We start from the raw sequence: 24794 nt of genomic DNA on the forward strand, positions 1-24794 counted from the left end.
CAAGGACCTAGAAGAACTAAAGATGAATCAAGCATCAATTAAAAACACAATACATGAAATAAAAAATACTCTAGATGGGATCAATAGCAGAATAACTGAGGCAGAAGAACGGATAAGTAAGGTGGAAGATAAAATAGTGGAAATAACTGATGCAGAGCAAAATAAAGAAAAAAGAATGAAAAGAACAGAGGACAGTCTCAGAGACCTCTGGGACAACATTAAACGCACCAACATTCGAATTATAGGGGTTCCAGAAGAAGAAGAGAAAAAGAAAGGGACTGAGAAAATATTTGAAGAGATTATAGTTGAAAACTTCCCTAATATGGGAAAGGAAATAGTTAATCAAGTCCAGGAGGCACAGAGAGTCCCATACAGAATAAATCCGAGGAGAAATACGCCAAGACACATATTAATCAAACTGTCAAAAATTAAACACAAAGAAATCATATTAAAAGCAGCAAGGCAAACACAACAAATAACACACAAGGGAATCTCCATCAGGATAACAGCTGATCTCTCAGCAGAAACTCTGCAAGCCAGAAGGGAGTGGCAGGACATAATTAAAGTGATGAAGGAGAAAAACCTGCAACCAAGATTACTCTACCCAGCAAGGACCTCATTCAGATTTGATGGAGAAATTAAAACGTTTACAGACAAGCAAAAGCTGAGAGAGTTCAGCACCACCAAACCAGCTTTACAACAAATGCTAAAGGAACTTCTCTAGGCAAGAAACACAACAGAAGGAAAAGACCTACAATAACGAACCCAAAACAATTAAGAAAATGGGAATAGGAACATACATATCGATAATTACCTTAAATGTAAATGGACTAAATGCTCCCACCAAAAGACACAGATTGGCTGAATGGATACAAAAGTAAGACCCATATATATGCTGTCTACAAGAGACCCACTTCAGACCTAGAGACACATACAGACTGAAAGTAAGGGGATGGAAAAAGATATTCCATGCAAATGGAAACCAAAAGAAAGCTGGAGTACCAATTCTCATATCAGACAAAATAGACTTTAAAATAAAGACTACTAGAAGAGACAAAGAAGGACACTACATAATGATCAAGGGATCAATCCAAGAAGAAGATATAACAATTGTAAATATTTATGCACCAAACATAGGAGCACCTCAATACATAAGGCAAATACTAACAGCCATAAAAGGAGAAATCGACAGTAACACAATCATAGTAGGGGACTTTAACACCCCACTTTCACCAATGGACAGATCATCCAAAATGAAAATTAAAAAGGAAACACAAGCTTTAAATGATACATTAAACAAGATGGACTTAATTGATATTTATAGGACACTGCATCCAAAAACAACAGAATACACATTTTTCTCAAGTGCTCATGGAACATTCTCCAGGATAGATCATATCTTGGGTCACAAATCAAGCCTTGGTAAATTTAAGAAAATTGAAATTGTATCAAGTATCTTTTCCGACCACAATGCTATGAGACTAGATATCAATTACAGGAAAAGAGCTGTAAAACATACAAACACATGGAGGCTAAACAATACACTACTTAATAACGAAGTGATCACTGAAGAAATCAAAGAGGAAATTAAAAAATACCTAGAAACAAATGACAATGGAGACACGACGACCCAAAACCTATGGGATGCAGCAAAAGCAGTTCTAAGAGGGAAGTTTATGGCAATACAATCCCACCTTAAGAAACAGGAAATATCTCGAATAAACAACCTAACCTTGCACCTAAAGCAATTAGAGAAAGAAGAACAAAAACATCCCAAAGTTAGCAGAAGGAAAGAAATCATAAAAATCAGATCAGAAATAAATGAAAAAGAAATGAAGGAAACGATAGCAAAGATCAATAAAACTAAAAGCTGGTTCTTTGAGAAGATAAACAAAATTGATAAACCATTAGCCAGACTCATCAAGAAAAAAAGGGAGAAGACTCAAATCAATAGAATTAGAAATGAAAAAGGAGAAGTAACAACTGACACTGCAGAAATACAAAAGATCATGAGAGATTACTATAAGCAACTCTATGCCAATAAAATGGACAACCTGGAAGAAATGGACAAATTCTTAGAAATGCACAACCTGCCAAGACTGAATCAGGAAGAAATAGAAAATATGAACAGACCAATCACAAGCACTGAAATTGAAACTGTGATTAAAAATCTTCCAACAAACAAAAGCCCAGGACCAGATGGCTTCACAGGCGAATTCTATCAAGCATTTAGAGAAGAGCTAACACCTATCCTTCTCAAACTCTTCCAAAATATAGCAGAGGGAGGAACACTCCCGAACTCATTCTACGAGGCCACCATCACCTTGATACCAAAACCAGGCAAGGATGTCACAAAGAAAGAAAACTACAGGCCAATATCACTGATGAACATAGATGCAAAAATCCTCAACAAAATACTAGCAAACAGAATCCAACAGCACATTAAAAGGATCATACACCATGATCAAGTGGGGTTTATTCGAGGAATGCAAGGATTCTTCAATATACGCAAATCAATCAATGTGATACACCATATTAACAAACTGAAGGAGAAAAACCATATGATCATCTCAATAGATGCAGAGAAAGCTTTTGACAAAATTCAACACCCATTTATGATAAAAACCCTGCAGAAAGTAGGCATAGAGGGAACTTTCCTCAACATAATAAAGGCCATATATGACAAACCCACAGCCAGCATCGTCCTCAATGGTGAAAAACTGAAACCATTTCCACTAAGATCAGGAACAAGACAAGGTTGCCCACTCTCACCACTCTTATTCAACATAGTTTTGGAAGTTTTAGCCACAGCAATCAGAGAAGAAAAGGAAATAAAAGGAATCCAAATCGGAAAAGAAGAAGTAAAGCTGTCACTGTTTGCAGATGACATGATACTATACATAGAGAATCCTAAAGATGCTACCAGAAAACTACTAGAGCTAATCAATGAATTTGGTAAAGTTGCAGGATACAAAATTAATGCACAGAAATCTCTGGCATTCCTATATACTAATGATGAAAAATCTGAAAGTGAAATCAAGGAAACACTCCCATTTACCATTGCAACAAAAAGAATAAGATATCTAGGAATAAACCTACCTAAGGAGACAAAAGACCTGTATGCAGAAAATTTTAAGACACTGATGAAAGAAATTAAAGATGATACAAATAGATGGAGAGATGTACCATGTTCTTGGATTGGAAGAATCAACATTGTGAAAATGACTCTACTACCCAGAGCAATCTACAGATTCAATGCAATACCTATCAAACTACCAATGGCATTTTTCACAGAACTAGAACAAAAAATTTCACAATTTGTATGGAAAACAAAAGACCCCGAATAGCCAAAGCAATCTTGAGAATGAAAAACGGAGCTGGAGGAATCAGGCTCCCTGACTTCAGACTATACTACAAAGCTACAGTAATCAAGACAGTATGGTACTGGCACAAAAACAGAAAGATAGATCAATGGAACAGGATAGAAAGCCCAGAGATAAACCCACGGACATATGGTCACCTTATCTTTGATAAAGGAGGCAGGAATGTACAGTGGAGAAAGGACAGTCTCTTCAATAAGTGGTGCTGGGAAAACTGGACAGGGACATGTAAAAGTATGAGATTAGATCACTCCCTAACACCATACACAAAAATTAGCTCAAAATGGATTAAAGACCTAAATGTAAGGCCAGACACTATCAAACTCCTAGAGGAAAACATAGGCAGAACACTCTATGACATAAATCACAGCAAGATCCTTTTTGACCCACCTCCTAGAGAAATGGAAATAAAGACAAAAATAAACACATGGGACCTAATGAAACTTAAAAGCTTTTGCACAGCAAAGGAAACCATAAACAAGACCAAAAGACAACCCTCAGAATGGGAGAAAATATTTGCAAATGAAGCAACTGACAAAGGATTAATCTCCAAAATTTATAAGCAGCTCATGCAGCTCAATACCAAAAAAACAAACAACCCAATCCAAAAATGGGCAGAAGACTTAAATAGGCATTTCTCCAAAGAAGATATACAGACAGCCAACAAACACATGAAAGAATGCTCAACATCAGTAATCATTAGAGAAATGCAAATCAAAACTACAATGAGATATCATCTCACACCAGTCAGAATGGCCATCATCAAGAAATCTAGAAACAATAAATGCTGGAGAGGGTGTGGAGAAAAGGGAACCCTCTTGCACTGCTGGTGGGAATGTGAATTGGTACAGCCACTATGGAGAACAGTATGGAGGTTCCTTAAAAAACTAAAAATAGAACTACCATATGACCCAGCAATCCCACTACTAGGCATATACCCTGAGAACACCATAATTCAAAAAGAGACATGTACCAAAATGTTCATTGCAGCTCTATTCACAATAGCCCGGAGCTGGAAACAACCTAAGTGTCCATCATCGGATGAATGGATAAAGAAGATGTGGCACATATATACAATGGAATATTACTCAACCATAAAAAGAAAGGAAACTGAGCTATTTGTAATGAGGTGGATAGACCTAGAGTCTGTCATACAGAGTGAAGTAAGTCAGAAAGAGAAAGACAAATACCGTATGCTAACACATATATATGGAATATAAGAAAAAAAATGTCATGAAGAACCTAGGGGTAAAACGGGAATAAAGACACAGACCTACTTGAGAATGGACTTGAGGATATGGGGAGGGGGAAGGGTAAGCTGTGACAAAGCGAAAGAGAGGCATGGACATATATACACTACCAAACGTAATGTAGATAGATAGTGGGAAGCAGCCGCAGAGCACAGGGAGATCAGCTCGGTGCTTTGTGACCGCCTGGAGGGGTGGGATGGGGAGGGTGGGAGGGAGGGAGATGCATGAGGGAAGGGATGTGGGAACAGATGTATATGTATGACTGATTCACTTTGTTATAAAGCAGAAACTAATAAAAAATAAAAAAAAAATAAATTAAAAAAAAAAAAAAAAAAAAAAAAAAAGAATTCAGAATAATGATGGTAAAGATGATCCAAGATTCTATTTCCAAGATCCAAAATCTTGGAAATAGAATAGACAAAATGCAAGAAACAGTTAACAAGGACCTAGAAGAACTAAAGATGAATCAAGCATCAATTAAAAACACAATACATGAAATAAAAAATACTCTAGATGGGATCAATAGCAGAATAACTGAGGCAGAAGAACGGATAAGTAAGGTGGAAGATAAAATAGTGGAAATAACTGATGCAGAGCAAAATAAAGAAAAAAGAATGAAAAGAACAGAGGACAGTCTCAGAGACCTCTGGGACAACATTAAACGCACCAACATTCGAATTATAGGGGTTCCAGAAGAAGAAGAGAAAAAGAAAGGGACTGAGAAAATATTTGAAGAGATTATAGTTGAAAACTTCCCTAATATGGGAAAGGAAATAGTTAATCAAGTCCAGGAGGCACAGAGAGTCCCATACAGAATAAATCCGAGGAGAAATACGCCAAGACACATATTAATCAAACTGTCAAAAATTAAACACAAAGAAATCATATTAAAAGCAGCAAGGCAAACACAACAAATAACACACAAGGGAATCTCCATCAGGATAACAGCTGATCTCTCAGCAGAAACTCTGCAAGCCAGAAGGGAGTGGCAGGACATAATTAAAGTGATGAAGGAGAAAAACCTGCAACCAAGATTACTCTACCCAGCAAGGACCTCATTCAGATTTGATGGAGAAATTAAAACGTTTACAGACAAGCAAAAGCTGAGAGAGTTCAGCACCACCAAACCAGCTTTACAACAAATGCTAAAGGAACTTCTCTAGGCAAGAAACACAACAGAAGGAAAAGACCTACAATAACGAACCCAAAACAATTAAGAAAATGGGAATAGGAACATACATATCGATAATTACCTTAAATGTAAATGGACTAAATGCTCCCACCAAAAGACACAGATTGGCTGAATGGATACAAAAGTAAGACCCATATATATGCTGTCTACAAGAGACCCACTTCAGACCTAGAGACACATACAGACTGAAAGTAAGGGGATGGAAAAAGATATTCCATGCAAATGGAAACCAAAAGAAAGCTGGAGTACCAATTCTCATATCAGACAAAATAGACTTTAAAATAAAGACTACTAGAAGAGACAAAGAAGGACACTACATAATGATCAAGGGATCAATCCAAGAAGAAGATATAACAATTGTAAATATTTATGCACCAAACATAGGAGCACCTCAATACATAAGGCAAATACTAACAGCCATAAAAGGAGAAATCGACAGTAACACAATCATAGTAGGGGACTTTAACACCCCACTTTCACCAATGGACAGATCATCCAAAATGAAAATTAAAAAGGAAACACAAGCTTTAAATGATACATTAAACAAGATGGACTTAATTGATATTTATAGGACACTGCATCCAAAAACAACAGAATACACATTTTTCTCAAGTGCTCATGGAACATTCTCCAGGATAGATCATATCTTGGGTCACAAATCAAGCCTTGGTAAATTTAAGAAAATTGAAATTGTATCAAGTATCATTTCCGACCACAATGCTATGAGACTAGATATCAATTACAGGAAAAGAGCTGTAAAAAATACAAACACATGGAGGCTAAACAATACACTACTTAATAACGAAGTGATCACTGAAGAAATCAAAGAGGAAATTAAAAAATACCTAGAAACAAATGACAATGGAGACACGACGACCCAAAACCTATGGGATACAGCAAAAGCAGTTCTAAGAGGGAAGTTTATAGCAATACAATCCCACCTTAAGAAACAGGAAACATCTCGAATAAACAACCTAACCTTGCACCTAAAGCAATTAGAGAAAGAAGAACAAAAACATCCCAAAGTTAGCAGAAGGAAAGAAATCATAAAAATCAGATCAGAAATAAATGAAAAAGAAATGAAGGAAACGAGAGCAAAGATCAATAAAACTAAAAGCTGGTTCTTTGAGAAGATAAACAAAATTGATAAACCATTAGCCAGACTCATCAAGAAAAAAAGGGAGAAGACTCAAATCAATAGAATTAGAAATGAAAAAGGAGAAGTAACAACTGACACTGCAGAAATACAAAAGATCATGAGAGATTACTACAAGCAACCCTATGCCAATAAAATGGACAACCTGGAAGAAATGGACAAATTCTTAGAAGTGCACAACCTGCCAAGACTGAATCAGGAAGAAATAGTAAATATGAACAGACCAATCACAAGCACTGAAATTGAAACTGTGATAAAAAGTCTTCCAACAAACAAAAGCCCAGGACCAGATGGCTTCACAGGCGAATTCTATCAAACATTTAGAGAAGAGCTAACACCTATCCTTCTCAAACTCTTCCAAAATATAGCAGAGGGAGGAACACTCCCAAACTCATTCTACGAGGCCACCATCACCTTGATACCAAAACCAGACAAGGATGTCACAAAGAAAGAAAACTACAGGCCAATATCACTGATGAACATAGATGCAAAAATCCTCAACAAAATACTAGCAAACAGAATCCAACAGCACATTAAAAGGATCATACACCATGATCAAGTGGGGTTTATTCTAGGAATGCAAGGATTCTTCAATATACGCAAATCAATCAACGTGATACACCATATTAACAAATTGAAGGAGAAAAACCATATGATCATCTCAATAGATGCAGAGAAAGCTTTCAACAAAATTCAACACCAATTTATGATAAAAACCCTGCAGAAAGTAGGCATAGAGGGAACTTTCCTCAACATAATCAAGGCCATATATGACAAACCCACAGCCAGCATCGTCCTCAATGGTGAAAAACTGAAACCATTTCCACTAAGATCAGGAACAAGACAAGGTTGCCCACTCTCACCACTCTTATTCAACATAGTTTTGGAAGTTTTAGCCACAGCAATCAGAGAAGAAAAGGAAATAAAAGGAATCCAAATTGGAAAAGAAGAAGTAAAGCTGTCACTGTTTGCAGATGGCATGATACTATACATAGAGAATCCTAAAGATGCTGCCAGAAAACTACTAGAGCTAATCAATGAATTTGGTAAAGTTGCAGGATGCAAAATGAATGCACAGAAATCTCTGGCATTCCTATATACTAATGATGAAAAATCTGAAAGTGAAATCAAGGAAACACTCCCATTTACCATTGCAACAAAAAGAATAAAATATCTAGGAATAAACCTACCTAAGGTGACATAAGACCTGTATGCAGAAAATTATAAGACACTGATGAAAGAAATTAAAGATGATACAAATAGATGGAGAGATGTACCATGTTCTTGGATTGGAAGAATCAACATTGTGAAAATGACTCTACTACCCAAAGCAATCTACAGATTCAATGCAATCCCTATCAAACTACCACTGGCATTTTTCACAGAACTAGAACAAAAAAATTCACAATTTATATGGAAACACAAAAGACCCTGAATAGCCAAAGCAATCTTGAGAACGAAAAATGGAGCTGGAGGAATCAGGCTCCCTGACTTCAGACTATACTACAAAGCTACAGTAATCAAGACAGTATGGTACTGGCACAAAAACAGAAAGATAGATCAATGGAACAGGATAGAAAGCCCAGAGATAAACCCACGGACGTATGGTCACCTTATCTTTGATAAAGGAGGCAGGAATGTACAGTGGGGAAAGGACAGTCTCTTCAATAAGTGGTGCTGGGAAAACTGGATAGGGACATGTAAAAGTATGAGATTAGATCACTCCCTAACACCATACACAAAAATAAGCTCAAAATGGATTAAAGACCTAAATGTAAGGCTAGACACTATCAAACTCTTAGAGGAAAACATAGGCAGAACACTCTATGACATAAATCACAGCAAGATCCTTTTTGACCCACTTCCTAGAGAAATGGAAATAAAGACAAAAATAAACACATAGGACCTAATGAAACTTCAAAGCTTTTGCACAGCAAAGGAAACCATAAACAAGACCAAAAGACAACCCTCAGAATGGGAGAAAATATTTGCAAATGAAGCAACTGACAAAGGATTAATCTCCAAAATTTATAAGCAGCTCATGCAGCTCAATAACAAAAAAAACAAACAACCCGGGCCTCCCTGGTGGCGCAAGTGGTTGAGAGTCCGCCTGCCGATGCAGGGGATACGGGTTCGTGCCCCGGTCTGGGAGGATCCCATATGCCGCGGAGCGGCTGGGCCCGTGAGCCATGGCCGCTGAGCCTGCGCGTCCGGAGCCTGCGCGTCCGGAGCCTGTGCTCCGCAACGGGGGAGGCCACAACAGTGAGAGGCCCGCATACCGCAAAAAAAAAAAAAAAACAACCCAATCCAAAAATGGGCAGAAGACCTAAATAGACATTTCTCCACAGAAGATATACAGACTGCCAACAAACACATGAAAGGATGCTCAACATCTTTACTCATTAGAGAAATGCAAATCAAAACTACAATGATATATCATCTCACACCAGTCAGAATGGCCATTATCAAAAAATCTAGAAACAATAAATGCTGGAGGGCCTCCCTGGTGGCGCAGTGGTTGAGAGTCCGCCTGCCGATGCAGGGGATACGGGTTCGTGCCCCGGTCTGGGAGGATCCCATATGCCACGGAGAGGCTGGGCCCGTGAGCCATGGCCGCTGGGCCTGCGCGTCCGGAGCCTGCGCGTCCGGAGCCTGTGCTCCGCAACGAGAGAGGCCACAACAGTGAGAGGCCCGCATACCGAAAAAAAAAAAAAAAAAAATGCTGGAGAGGGTGTGGAAAAAAGGGAACACTCTTGCACTGCTGGTGGGAATGTGAATTGGTACAGCCACTATGGAGAACAGTATGGAGGTTCCTTAAAAAACTACAAATAGAACTACCATATGACCCAGCAATCCCACTACTGGGCATATACCCTGAGAAAACCATAATTCAAAAACAGACATGTACCAAAATGTTCATAGCAGCCCTATTTACAATAGCCCAGAGATGGAAACAACCTAAGTGTCCATCATCGGATGAATGGGTAAAGAAGATGTGGCACATATATACAGTGGAATATTACTCAGCCATAAAAAGAAACGAAATTGAGCTATTTGTAATGAGGTGGATGGACCTAGAGTCTGTCATACAGAGTGAAGTAAGTCAGAAAGAGAAAGACAAATACTGTATGCTGACACATATATATGGAATTTAAGAAAAAAAAATATCATGAAGATCATAGGGGTAAGACAGGAATAAAGACACAGACCTACTAGAGAATGGACTTGAGGATATGGGGAGGGGGAAGGGTAAGCTGTGACAAAGTGAAAGAGAGGCATGGACATATATACACTACCAAACGTAAGGTAGATAGCTAGTGGGAAGCAGCCGCATAGCACAGGGAGATCAGCTCGGTGCTTTGTGACCGCCTGGAGGGGTGGGATAGGGAGGATGGGAGGGAGACGCAAAAGGGAGGGGATATGGGAACATATGTATATGTATAACTGATTAAATTTGTTATAAAGCAAAAAAAAAATAAAAAATAAACAACTTTTAAAAAAATTTTGATTTTCTTAATCAGAAAAAATATAATATTCTTCAGAGAGAAGAAAAAAGTACAGTGCATTGCTTTTATACTGGGCTTTGTACACTTTTAACGTTTCAATTCCCTATAGTTAGGTATATATAAAAAGCATTTACACTTATAGATAGATATATTATATATTTGTGTAAATATATATTCTTATTTCAGATTTTGTTGCTAATGGAATAGGAGTACTGAAATTGATAAATTGTGTTTGAGCCGGTAAAATTGAAGTCCAGAACAAGTGGAAGAATAAATTGCGTTTATATATTCTTGGTGTATTATACCTACAGTTAAGACCCTGAAGATCAAAAGATCCCAAAGATCAAGAATCTTAAAAATGTTTATGCTTTGACCCAGTAATTCTACTTCTAGTAATTGAATCTAAGGAAATACGGTAGAAGCTTGCTTAACCAACTCCAGACTAACTGCTGCTCTCCATTCCACTTGTAGATACACTGAGTGATACTGCTAGTTTCCTATTCTTCACTGTGGCCCTGCACTCTGCTTCAGCCAGTTGAGTGAGCCTTGTCAATGCCCTCCACCCACAGACCACTAGGAACAACTATAGTGAACAAGTTGGGTTTATTACTCGTAGGGAGGTAGACTGCACACCGTGGGAAACTGGAGGTGCCTCAGAGTGTTCAAAAGGTCTTTTACAGGATTTGGACTTGTATTAGGTGATTTGGGGAAGAGTTTAAGGAAGAAGGGATTTGCTCTGGATTGGATATTGTTGGGATGCAGGTGATTCTTTGGGTATCTTAGTAAATCTTATCTAGGAGGAGGGCTGACTGGAGTGAGACTAAAGCTGCACCTGTAGAGAAGCAGAAGTCACTCATGTCACCAGGAGAGGGGGATGTTTGGTATTTTGTAGGTGGCACAGGGACCTTGTTTTTTGTCCATGCTCGACAAAATTTTGAAGTGTTCTTGTTTTGTCTCACTTTTTCATGGTCTCAGAGTGACCTTGTCTGATGTTGATGTTTTGTGAGATTGTTATGTCCAACGGGAGAATAACATGGCCTAGCTGTGTGCCCCAGTCCAGCTTCAGAATCACCAAGGCCTAGCTGTAAGTGTCAGGCAGTTTCCAGACATTAGGGTGTGCTTTTTTCTTCCTCAGACTCTTATTAAGAATCAGTCTTAAAAAAAAAAAAAAAAAAAAAAGAATCAGTCTAAACTTGTTTATATCCATTGTCCTTTTTGTAATTATATAAATTTATTAGATAGTATATAAAACTCTGAAATTAGTGTAATAAGAAATGGGACTTATTTCTGTGAAAACTAAGTTAACATCTTTGGAAAGACTTATTAAAGTGAATTGCTGGGCTTCCCTGGTGGCACAGTGGTTGAGAGTCCGCCTGCCGAGGCAGGGGACATGGGTTCGTGCCCCGGTCCGGGAAGATCCCACATGCCGCAGAGCGTCTGGGCCCATGAGCCATGGCCGCTGAGCCTGCGCGTCCAGAGCCTGTGCTGCACAACGGGAGAGGCCACAACAGTGAGAGGCCCGCGTACCGCAAAAAAAAAAAAAAAAAAAAAAAAAAGTGAATTGCTAAAAGCCTTTTTTAAATGGCTATTGAGGGACTTCCCTGGTGGTCCAGTGGCTAAGGCTCCAAGCTCCCGATGCAGGTGGCCCGGGTTTGATCCCTGGTCAGGGAACTAGATCTCACATGCCACAACTAAGAGTTCGCATGCTGCAACTAAAAGATCCTGCGTGCCACAACTAAGACCCAGGGCAGTCAAATAAATAAATAAATATCTTTTAAAAAATGGCAGTTGAATTAGGGGTGGGTAAACTCTAGATGAAATAAGTAGGCCATTCAGAACACATTTTTACCAGAAGGATTCCACATACTGATTGCTTTTTACAAGTGTCTTCTACTTCTTACTTCACTTTAAAGAAATCCATGTTGTAAGTTGCAAGTGATTATGCCATAAGTGTGATTTATATAGTAAAGATGATATAGAACTCTTATCACTTGTCACATGCAGACAAGGCCTTGGACTTCTATCACAGGATTAGTGAATTAATATACTTTGATAGGTTTTAAGTTTAAAAAAAGTTTTAGGTTGTATATGTTCATTTTTATGATTCCTCACTTAAAGCAACATTTTAAATTAACCTACAACCATAGTCCTAATGTGTCAGGTAAGAGACTTTCATTATGCAAAAAAAAAAAAATCATGTGAAGATTTAGGTGCAGAGTTGTTCATTGCAACTTAATAAGAGTAAAAATTTTTTAAAAGCAATTTAAATATTTATTAGTGGGAGTAATGAAATTATGGCATATTTAAAAGATGAAATAGTAAATAGCATATAGTTATTAAAAGTCATGTTTTCAGATATTTAACAAGAAAAATGCTCATATAATGTGAAATGCAGAGTAGGCTACAAAACCAAATAAACTATGATCAGAATTTTAAGAATGTATATATAAAAATTTAATATGTAAACAAAGTATACATAACACAATTGGAAGAAAATGAGCCAAGAAATTGACAGTTTACTCCAGATGCTGAAATTTCAGAGTTTTTTTATTCTCTGTGCTTTTATATACTTTCCAAGTGTTCTATAATGAGTATGTATTATTATTTTTTAAATCAGGGGGAAGTGCTTTTTAAGAAAAGAGACCCAAGATTGGCAGTTTTAGAAATATACCTGTGTTCATATCAGTCTGGCTCTTTGCTCAGCGTGTTTCCTTCAGTGTCTAAAGCGCAGTGTTTAAAAGAAGCTTTAACGTTCCTGAATGAGAAGAAGAGCCAAAGGCATAGGCATGATTTATTCAGCTTGAGGCTCCTGTGGATTTAATAGCCAGGCTGATGTTTCCAACTTCTAAGGCCTAGCATAGGCATCATCTGTGAAGTAAGCTTTTGCTGACTGTTCCAACCCCACCCCAAGGCAAAAGCCCCTGTTTGTACTCTTATGTTAGTGTTCACCATGCTAAAAAAATCAGGGCAGGTATCTTTCTGCTCCACTAGCCATACTACATTGCATGTTTCTTGGAAGGAAGAAGGGAACAGCCACCTTTGTATTTTTAGTACCTAGACAGGCCTTTGCTCCTCAGTAATTGGCTGAATGCCTTGAACAAATGTACAGTAGTAACCCCATAATACAAAGATTTCCTGAAAGAGGGTGTAAGGTATTTGTCTTAAAATATCAGAGTTGAGAGTAAAAAAAAAAGTTGTTCTAAATGGCCCACACTAAAACCATTGCAGTCTTTGACGAGCATCAGTGACAGTAGAGCAGCCTGTCAACAGCAGACTTTACATTTCATCTGATGATTCTAGACTGTTTTCACATTGGAACCGTGTGTGGGCATATAAATTGATGTAGCCCTTTTGGAAGGGCAGTTGGGCACTATCAAATGGAAAGTGCACATCACCTTTGTACTTCTAGGAATCTACCTTCCAAATATACTTGCACAAAATAGGCAAACATAAGGGACAAAAATTCTTATTAGAGTACTGTTGACAATGTATCTCAATAGTAGAGTGACGGGAATATTATGCAGCCACTGAGAATGAAGTAGATCAGTATGTATTTACGAAGATGATAATTATCCTTTGTTAAATACATATTATATGCCAGGCACTTGACATATTTTATCTAATAATTCTTGGAACAACTATATGGCAGGTACTATTATTATCTACATTTTGAAGATGAGGAAACCTGCACAAGGTCACACAACTAATATGGGGCCGACCTGGTATTCTAATTTAGTCAGTCTGAAGTTAAAGCAGACTGCACGTCTAACCCCTAAAACGCATATCCTATCTGCTGATGGATAAAGATATCTATATACACATAAATGAATAAATTTTAAACATATATTTATTTATAACATTTCTATGTAATTAAAATATATATCTATGTAATGAGAAAACAGTTCAGAACTGAATGTATAGTATGCTGTCATTTGTGTTTTAAATTTTTTTAAAAGCGACAGCACACAGTGGATGGATACAAAAAAAACATAACAGTGGCTTCTTTTAAGGAGGGAATGGATGATCTTTTACCTTTCACTTATATCTTTCTCTCATGTGTGTTTTAATAATTGGCATGTATACCTTATATACACTTTTTTTTTTTCTTGCGGTACGCGGGCCTCTCACTGTTGTGGCCTCTCCCGTTGCGGAGCACAGGCTCCAGACGCGTATTCTCAGCGGCCATGGCTCACGGGCCCAGCTGCTCCGCGGCATGGGGGATCTTCCCGGACCAGGGCACGAACCTGTGTCCCCTGCATCGGCAGGTGGACTCTCAACCACTGCGCCACCAGGGAAGCCCCCTTATATACACTTTTAACTAAAATAAGTGTATCTGGTATTATGAAAAGTTGTAATGCCTAAGACTAAGCTGAATTCATGAGTCACAAATGCTTTGTCCATATCTACTTACATACCTTAGTATAGGGTTCCCCTTATTCTAATCATCCTTACTCTAATCCTAACATCAGTTCTCAGTTCAAGGTAATAGCTCTCTTCAAAATTCACCTTCTCTGGAGTTCATTGCTTATTACCTGATCTCACTTTGAATACTTAAGTCTTTGACATAGCACCTCAAATGTGTATATTATCCCTTGAAATTTTGTACATTTTCTATTGTTTCCCAAGGATTTGGGACTGCTTATTGTAAGACACAATTACAATTATATAGGTTAATATAGTTCTACAGCTGAGCAGTAAGCTTTGTTTCCTGGAAGTAGGCAAAAAAAAAAAAAAAAATTCTGAGTTCTGCACTCCTTGTGATTTGGCAAAAAAGGACACATATCATTCTGGGTTTTTTAGAAAAACAAAACCCACTTTTTTTCTTACTCTAAATTTTGAGAAGAAATCTGTTTCATGGGCCTTTTTATATAATTTATACTTTTCCGGTTTCTTGTTTGTTGTTTTTGTCTGCCCAACTAAATTATAAGCTTTCTTAGGACAAATTCCATTTTCTATACTATTTTTGTTCCATTTCTGCCTAGAAAACACGCACTTATTCTTATGGTTGAAATTATAAATTAAGCAACAACTGCAGCCCAGCCACATTTCAAAGATGATGTTACTGCCACTTTTCAAAGACTTAGTCTTTGAGCAGTTCAGAAACTGATACTACTTTCATCCTTCTCAGCAGAGAATCTTCTCTGATAGCCCTCAAAAAAAAAAAAATCACCATTTATTTCTTAGTGTATAGGTCTTACTGAGGTTTTTTTTAGCCCCTACTTCCTAGCTGAATAGTATGTAAGGAATTGGAAATTTGTTTGAACTTTTGCTTCGTGACAGTTAAGTCTTTTAAAATATGGCCTATAGCTTTCAACCACTTTTTCCTTTCTCCTAGGCCAAGTTATCAAGGCATGGGACATTGGGGTGGCTACCATGAAGAAAGGAGAGATCTGTCATTTACTGTGCAAACCAGAATATGCATATGGCTTGGCTGGCAGTCTCCCCAAAATTCCCTCGAATGCAACTCTCTTTTTTGAGGCAAGTATGTGTGTGATGTTGCCTTGTTAGCATCTGCTCTACTATAGTGCTGGCTCCAAAGCAACAGGCAGTGGAACAAGGAGCTGAGCTTGCTATTGAGAATCAGATCCAACTTATTTATTTTGGAGCTTGGCTTCTTGAATTGTTTCCCACAAACCCAAGGGATGTGTGCCAGTGCTTTCTTAGAAACGTGTCTCTGGCAGAAAATGGTCATATCCAAATAAACAGAAGACAACAGGCTTAGAAATAAAGGTTCTGGTCAGTGGTATGAGTTATGACATACTCAAACCTGATCAGAAGACAGGATGGAAATGTGGGAGATACATGTTGAAATATACCTAAAGCTATAAAGCAAGTTGTAAAGCTATTTTCATATTACAGAGGTTTATAAGTGTCACAGATCTCACTTCCTCATTAGAAGCAGTAGATGGTGATAAAATGGTATTCATCTTGTGTTGAATTATATATATTTGGCCATACTTAATTAAAAAATTAAAGAGGGGAAATGCCTAAAACATTGTAGCTAGGTAAAGTACACCTTTAGTTGGTTGTAGGCCTGATTCATAAGATTTAGTCTTAATTTTAAGAAGGGGATTCCATGAATCTGGGGTGAAAAAGTGGTGGCCTCTAGAGTCAGACAAAATAGTCTGGGCCAGCACTGTGTCACTCTGGCTTTTTGCCCACAAGGCAGTTTTCCTAGTATTTCCTGTCTGTCTTTGCTCTGCAGCCCCACAGGATGTAGTCCTAGACATTATCATTACATGAAGTTTCTTTCCAGGTATTGAAAAGTGCAGTGTTCTTTTTTCCCTACTTTTCCAATAACCAAGAAGCATAGATAAATATAAAACAGAGTTTTATTTTGTAAAATGAAAGGAGAGTGGTTGCCCTTGCCTTTAAGTATGTTAAATTGGCTTTTTTGGTCCGTTCTCAGTCAGATCCCTTTTTCCTTTTTCCTTTCTAGATTGAGCTTCTTGATTTCAAAGGAGAGGATTTATTTGAAGATGGAGGTATTATCCGAAGAATCAAACGGAAAGGAGAAGGTTATTCAAACCCAAACGAAGGAGCGACAGTAGAAAGTAAGTACTGCTGCGAGAGGGAACTGGTCCTTAAAAGTTGGGTTCCAATTATGTGGATGAAATGGAGATTTCGTTTTAAAAAATCTGTTTATGAAAATAAATATATTGAATATATACCTCTTAATAGTTTTAAATTCAACATTTTTTAAAAAGTGACTTCATTTAGTAAATATTCATTCAACCTGTGTGTGCCAAGAAATGTACCAGCCTCTTCAAACTCAAAACAATGAGTAAAAGGTAAGCCCATCCATCAAGGAATTCTTAGTCTGTGGACTCCTTGGTGTGCCAACAGCTATATTAGTTGCCTTATATATTATTTATTTATTACTCACGATAACCTTTTGAGCTATGATTAATTATCCCTAGGTGAGAAAAGTGAGTTCAGAGAAGTTATGTAAATTACCCAAGGTTACAGAGTTACTAAATAGAGTAGTAGATTGTAATGCCCGTCAGGGCTATCAAACCCATTTCACTGGCTGTCATCAAGATAAAAAACAGTTCATCATTTTAGTTAGATCAAAACAGGAGAATAGTTTATTCTGTTCTGTGTCAGGAGACCTGGGTTCAAGCTCTGCTTTTGTCATTTATTAAGTGACCTGCAGCTATTCCATTTTCTTCATTTGCTAATAAGTTGGATATAAGGACAGGACTGAGGACTGGGTCAACTGAGCACCCGTCCACCCTCCCAGAGGGAGGTGTACACACATTGTGTGTACACTACTTGTTACTTTATATTCTAATCAGCATCTGCCCATTTCCCTAGTATACAGTGAGTGCTGGAGGACGAGAATCTTTCTTCATATTTTTGTTTCCAGCATCACCTACAGAGCCTTACACACATTTGTTGTTCAGTAAATGCTTTCTGCATGGATAAATGTTTGCAAGATGGCATTTACTGAGTTGAAGTACTTCAAAAAAGACAGTAGTGAGAAAACATAAAGAAATACTTCCATTTAAAAAAATCAAGGGAGGGCTTCCCTGGTGGCGCAGTGGTTGGGGTCCGCCTGCGAATGCAGGGGATGCGGGTTCAACCCCTGGTCTGGGAGAGCAACTGGGCCTGTGTGCCACGGTAAGGAGTGGCCCCCGCTTGCCACAGCTGGAGGGGACCCGTGTGCAGAAGCGGGGATCTGATGCAGCCAAAGATGAATAAATAGAACAAATAAATTAAAAAAAATTTTTTTTAAGTTATAAAAAAAAAAAAATCAAGGGAATTCCCTGGTGGTCCAATGGTTAGGACTCAGCACTTTTACTGCTATGGCCCAGTTTCAAGTCCCTGGTTGGGGAATTAAGATTTTGTAAGCTGTGTGGCGCAGCCAAAAAAACTTTTTAAATTTTAAAAAGAAAGAAATACTTCCCTTAAAAAATCAAATCACTGGGCTTCCCTGGTGGCGCAGTGGTTGAGAGTCCGCCTGCCGATGCAGGGGACACGGGTTCGTGCCCCGGCCCGGGAGGATCCCACATGCCGCGGAGCGGCTGGGCCTGTGAGCCATGGCTGCTGGGCCTGCGCGTCCGGAGCCTGTGCTCCGCAATGGGAGAGGCCACAACAGTGAGAGGCCCACATACAGCAAAAAAAAAAAAAAAAAAAAATCAAATCACTGGGCTTCCCTGGTGGCACAGTGGTTAAGACTCTGCCTGCCAATGCAGGGGACACGGGTTCCAACCCTGGTTCAGGAAGTTCCCACATGCTGCAGAGCAACTAAGCCAGTGTGCCACAACTACTGAGCCTGCACTCTAGAACCCGTGAGCCACAACTACTGAAGCCCGCGCACCTAGAGCTGGTGCTCCGCAACAAGAGAAGCCAGTGCAATGAGAAGCCTGCGTACAGTAGCCCCCACTCACCACAACTAGAGAAAGCCTGTGTGCAGCAACAAAGACCCAACACAGCCAAAAATAAAAATAAATAAAATAAAAAGAATTGAAAAAAAATCAGATTACTAAATAAGGATGGCAGTGTGAACTATTGATATCAATATAAAAGGCCTAAAGAGTTCATTTTTAAAATGTAAACTAGAATAGTTGATTTTCTCATCTTTAATGTTGCGTATTGAACCACAACATTATTTTACATTCTACTTTGAACGCATGTTTCATTTCCACGAGTCTGGCAAATTAGTTCAAATTTAGTTGTTTTTTTTTAAATTGGAAACAGTTATAAATAGTATTACTGTTCTATTGTAGTTAAAGTGTTTAGATAGTTATCACTCTTGATAAGTTGTAGAATAAATGAAGAAGAGCTCAGGTGTATAGTGTTGGAGAAATACCTGGACCAGGAGCTGGAAGATAGGGTTCAGGCTTTGGCCCACTCTAACTAGACATTGCCTCTCTGGCATCAGCTTCTTTCCTGTCCAGTGACGCAGGGGTAGACGCCTTAATTTCTAAGGTCCTACTAGCCCGAAAAATTCCTGATAGAATTCTAAATGTTTATGAAGGTTATAGGAATGATAGAAAATTCTCCTCAATATATTAACAAGCACTTAAAAATCTTGTCTATAACATGTATTTTAAATTTTTATTATGAAAAATTTCAAACATATACAGAAGTAGAGGGTTTTTCCCCCTGTGATACAGTGACTCCCCAGATTTAACAATTTATATATTGTAAAATTGGAGGTTTTTATCAACTAAATTAAAAGGAAAAACTTGCCAGCTATAGGCAATACCACAAAACTACCACTGTAGAGTTAACTTTGGAGCAGGCTAAATTAAATCAAATCTTGCTTTTGGTAATATTTTCAATTGGAGTCATTTTTTTAACTTTTCATTTTGAAATAATTTTTGACTTATGGAAAAGTTGCAGAACTAGTACAGAGAATTTCCTTATATGCTTCACCCAGCTTCCCCTAATGTTGACATCCCTTAACCACAGTACTTTTATCAAAATCAGGAAATTAACATTGATTCAGTGCTATTAACTATTCTACAAATCTTATTTGAATTTCACCTGTTGCACGCTGATGTCCTTTTTCAAGTCCACCATCAAATTCAGGATCCAACATTGTAATTTAGTTGTCATGTCTCCTTGTCTCCTCCAGTCTGTGACAGTTGATCAGTCTTTGTGTTTTTCATGACTTTAACACTTTTGAAGTTAAAGTTAAATAATTGAAGGCCAATTATTGTAGAATATCCCTCAATTTGGGTTGGTTTGATGTTTTCCCCTGATTAGATTGAGGCTATGCATATTTGGAAAAATACATAAGTGATGTGCCCATCTCTGTTTATCATTATCAGGAAGTACATGACATTGATGTCTCATTACTGTTGATGTTAACTTGGGCCACTTGGTTAAGGTGGGATCTGCCATGTTTCTCCACTGTGAAGTTACTATTTTTCTCTGTCTAATTACTAAGTATCTCATTGGGAAGGAAATACTTGGAAACTATGCAGATAACCTCTTTTACATCACACCTTCACACACTAATTTTAGCATCCATGAATGATTTTTGTATGCAACAGTTATTACTATGGTATTTGCCTAATGGTGATTTTTCTATGTCCACTGTTTCTTCTACATTTAATTAGAATCCTGCTGTAAGGAAGAGCTGCCTCTTCTCCCCTGTTTATTCAGTTGTTTATTTGTATCAGTATTGACCCATGGATGTCATTTTATTCTGTAGGTTATTATTCATTACTATTCTTATTTATTTTGTTGCTCAGATTGTCCCAGATTTGGCCATTGGAAACTCCTTCAACTTGGCTCTTTGGTCCTTTCAACATTGTTTCTTGAGCACTTTCTTACTTAATGACACCACTAGATGCTTAGGGCTTATTTGGTAATTTTCCTGCCCCCGGTCTGGAATCAGCCATTCCTCCAAGGAGCTGATTCCTTTTACTGGAGAATGGTATTTAGAAATGAAGACCTGGGTGCTAGGTATACTCATGCTATGGAATGTTATTGCTTCTAGAACCTCTTAACAGAGCTAAAAAATACATATATCTCGACATGCATATATACACATTCTATGTGTACTTCTGTATTAGTCTGTATATATATATTAAAAACTATGAGTACATACTGACACTTTCAGTTTCAGCCCACCACAGATTTGTTTTAGCTACCTCTCTTTGCTTCTTTCAAATTGCTTTCTCCAACAGTGAGAAACCTGGCTCTCATTATCCACAGTATATTTATTTATTTGCTCAATCATGGTATATACAGAAAGTAGTTTCAGAATTGCTAACCCATACCCCTGTGAAAAACAAATTTCCTGGGACTTCCCTCGTGGTCCAGTGGGTAAGACTCCATGCTCCCAGTTCAGGGGGCCCGGGTTCAACCCCTGGTCGGGGAACTAGATCCTGCACGCATGCTGCAACTAAGAGTCTGCATGCTGCAACAAAGATCCTGCATGCCGCAACTAAGACCCAGCGCAGCCTAAATAAATAAATTAAAAAAAAATTTTTTTTTCCTAAGTAGGAAATATCTGAGTATACTTCCTTTTGTCATTAGCCTATAGCATACATTGAAAACACTGTTTTCCAACTTAGGTTAGTTCTTTCATCCTCATTCCCTTCAGTATGGTTATGTTATTCATTTGTAATACCGTTAAGTTCATTTGTTATGTTTACCTTCCATTGGGGTTCCCCCCACACTCTGGTAGGTTTTAATTATTTATTTGTTTTTTTGGTGTATGAAACATTACCATAATTCTAGACGATACAAAAAGATATACTCAGAAGTGTTATTCGCCCCCTCATCCCTACTAACCTGTTCCCAGTTTCTCATTATTTCCACTCTGTTCCTTCCTACCTCCTATAGGTAACCAATCTTATTAGTTCCTGGTTTATTATTGTATTTTTTTGCAGAAATGAGCAGATACATGTATTTTTATGTCCCCTTTTTGCGTGAAGGATAATATACTATGAGTAGAATTTTTAATGTATGTGAATAATCCTTTATATAATTTTATTTTTTCTGTTTCTAAATGTATTAAGAAAGGGCAATGACTAATTTTTTTGTCTCTCATCTTGTTAGATTGTACTTTCCTGGGAAATTTTAGAGTAAATGGTTTATTCTTACTTTTTCTCCCGAAAGCCCTTTTTGGTTTTCCAGAACAAACCAATTTGATAAAAATTTATTGTATTGTCACTTATCAAGGTTAAGGTGTCCTGCTTTCCCTCTTTGAGACCAGTTAGCTCTGTGTGGGAGGAGGACAGAAGGTTGACTCAAAAGTGGTCTCTGTCAGAAGCCAAGATCACCTTGTTCCTTTTGAAGTCTACTCAGTCTTTACTACTGGTTTGCCTTTTTTTTGTACGAGCACCCATATACTATTAGATTCAAAACCAAGTAGAAATCCTAGAACTAAAGCCAGTTCCACAGTGAAAGAAAAACTATAGACAGTGATCATCCATTATGATATGTCATTATAGATACACAAGAGTGACCAAGTTTCTGTCATTTCTGTGTAAAGGTACAGTGAATAGCTGGGGGAGGGGGCACACAGGCTTTGGAAGTGATAGATGTGAATTTTGAATCTTCAAATCACTACTTGATATTTTTATGACTTTAGACAAGTTACTTAATCACCTTGAGCATACAGCTTTCTCATCTGTAAAATGGGAATAATAATCTTTTACCCCCACAGATTGTTGTGACAGTTAAGGGAAGAAAGGTGCCTAATACATGGTAGACACTTAGTTTCTTTTTTCTATAAATAAATACATTTATTTCTCTAAATAAATGTATTTCTCTAAATAAATGTTTATATCATTTATTTTGTGTCCTTTAAATAGATTTAAGGAAATAAACTTCTCTTTCTCTTATACTCTACAGCCAGTCCATCAGCAAATTATTTTGTCTCTACCAGGGTTGACCTACAACCCATGATCAGTTTGTCTTCAGTAACAGTCTTAAAAATAATTATATATCTTCTTAGTAATGTTACCTAAATCATATTTCTCCAGGATTTTTGCTGGTTTGTTTTCTGAAGAACAAAGTTATGGACTGACTCAAAAGGCTTTTATTGAATTGTGATCTTTTGCTTCCTTTTAATAATTTCTTTGGGGAAGAGAGAAGTTAAATTAGTTTGACAGAATTTATTCTTTCTCAAAGAAATCATGATTTTTACTCCATCAGGATCCTAATGCTTGCAAATCAATTTTTAGATTCTGTTCCAGTGTGCTTTATGTCAATTAAGATGACCATCTTGTAATTTTTATTCAGTGTTGTCCTTTTTCCATTAAAAAAAGTCACTGTGTTCTAAGGTACTCTAATTGACATTATCATGATGACTGATACTTTAGTCATCATACTTTAGCTTCATTGCCTGTAGTGGCTACGTTGTTACTTTTGAGCTTTGCTTTCTTAGAAAAGCCAGTCTGACATAAGGCTCTGAATAGCTACCAGCTCCTCTTCCCCTAGCTCCCATCTCTCACATCTTCTGAGTTAACTTCCGTGCTTGGAGTAGGCACATCAAAACACTAGCTGTGTGTGACTCTCTTGCCTCACAGTGCTTTCAGCCACATCTGAATGCAAAGAATGCAGACAATCGGGAGTATTTTCAAGTGTGAAAATTTCAACAGAGTGATCTGCAGGGATTCAAGTTATTGGAGTACCCTTCCCTCTCACCTCCTTTCCCTCTGCAAATCCCACTGAAATGAGAGATGGGGAGGGGAGGGGTGGAGAATGATTTCAAAAAAAGAGGAAGAAATCCATGTTAGTGGTGGAAAATAGGAAGACTACAAGAAGTGGATCAGAAATTATGGAGAATTTCTGGAATAAGTAAAGTAGATAAAATTGGGCTGATGGAAACTAGACTCAGGAAACCCAACCCACAACAGGTGTAGAGAAAACCTCTGCAGAGGTACATACTGTTCTTCTCTACAAGCTTGGGCAGAACTCCAAGCTTAGTCAGCTGGTGCAAGGGAGCCAAGGCAGGCTATGGGGTAATCATCAGGGTTGTTATAAAACAATATGGAACAGCTGGGCTAGTAAGCCTGTAGTGTAGTGGTTCTCAACTTTGGCTGAATTTAGAATTACATGGGGAGCTTTTAAAATTCTGATGCCCAGGTCTCAGCCCAGACCAGTTAAATAAGAATAGCAAATCTCAAAAGGATGGAACTCCAGGCACAAGTATTTAAAAAACAACAAACTCCCCAGGTGATTCTAGTTTGCAGCCAAGGATTGAGAATTACTACTCGAGAGTTACTACTCTAGGGCCTGGCTGTGACTTTTGCTCCCAAGCTAAAGTCAGTAAGGCCCAATTTCTAAAGTAAAGTAGGGATCCGCCTCAGAAGGCTCCATGTGTTAGGACTTGGACTACAGAATGAGAACATAAGTATCTTTGAGCTTTTAAAACAGATTTGAAGGGGAAAAAAGTGAAAGCAGCTCTGCACAACAGTAAATAAGCTGAAGTGTTGTTCCTGAAGTAAAACTTTTTCCTACATCACCAGTGGAAAAAGGTGTCCCCAGCCTTCCTGTGCACATGATGCTCAGCATGTAGTAAATGCTCAATAAATATCTTTGGGATCTTCACCCAGAGATCTGCATGATCAGCCCACTCCTCTTGCGAAAAGGCTTACCATGGAAGTATATCCAATGGCTTAGAAAAACTGTGTCAAGTAACTAAAATCACTTGATCTTTCTGAATCCTTCCTTTATAAAGCATGGCCAAACAATACAGGATCATCAGCAAATACCATGAAACGGAAGCACTGAGGTGGACTAAGAAGAAATAGAAAAGAACTTTCAAAATACTAATTAGTATCTTCAGAGATATTTAACAGGATATTAAATTCATGAGTCAGAAAAATCAGCTTCTCT

The 24794-nt window shown here is 37.9% G+C and overlaps 1 protein-coding gene across 5 annotated transcripts in view; it reads left to right on the forward strand.

Moving 5' to 3' along the window:
* FKBP5 (FKBP prolyl isomerase 5) overlaps positions 1–24794 on the forward strand; it is a 111669-nt gene that overhangs the window by 58880 nt on the left and 27995 nt on the right. For all 5 annotated transcript variants that reach the window (XM_060109385.1, XM_060109383.1, XM_060109384.1 and 2 more), the window contains 2 exons: positions 15820–15962; positions 16924–17038. In XM_060109385.1, the coding sequence (XP_059965368.1) occupies positions 15820–15962; positions 16924–17038 (258 nt within the window). The remainder of the gene's footprint in view (positions 1–15819; positions 15963–16923; positions 17039–24794) is intronic.

Source organism: Mesoplodon densirostris, chromosome 10, assembly GCF_025265405.1.
Source record: "Mesoplodon densirostris isolate mMesDen1 chromosome 10, mMesDen1 primary haplotype, whole genome shotgun sequence".
NCBI classification, from domain to species: Eukaryota; Metazoa; Chordata; class Mammalia; order Artiodactyla; family Ziphiidae; genus Mesoplodon; species Mesoplodon densirostris.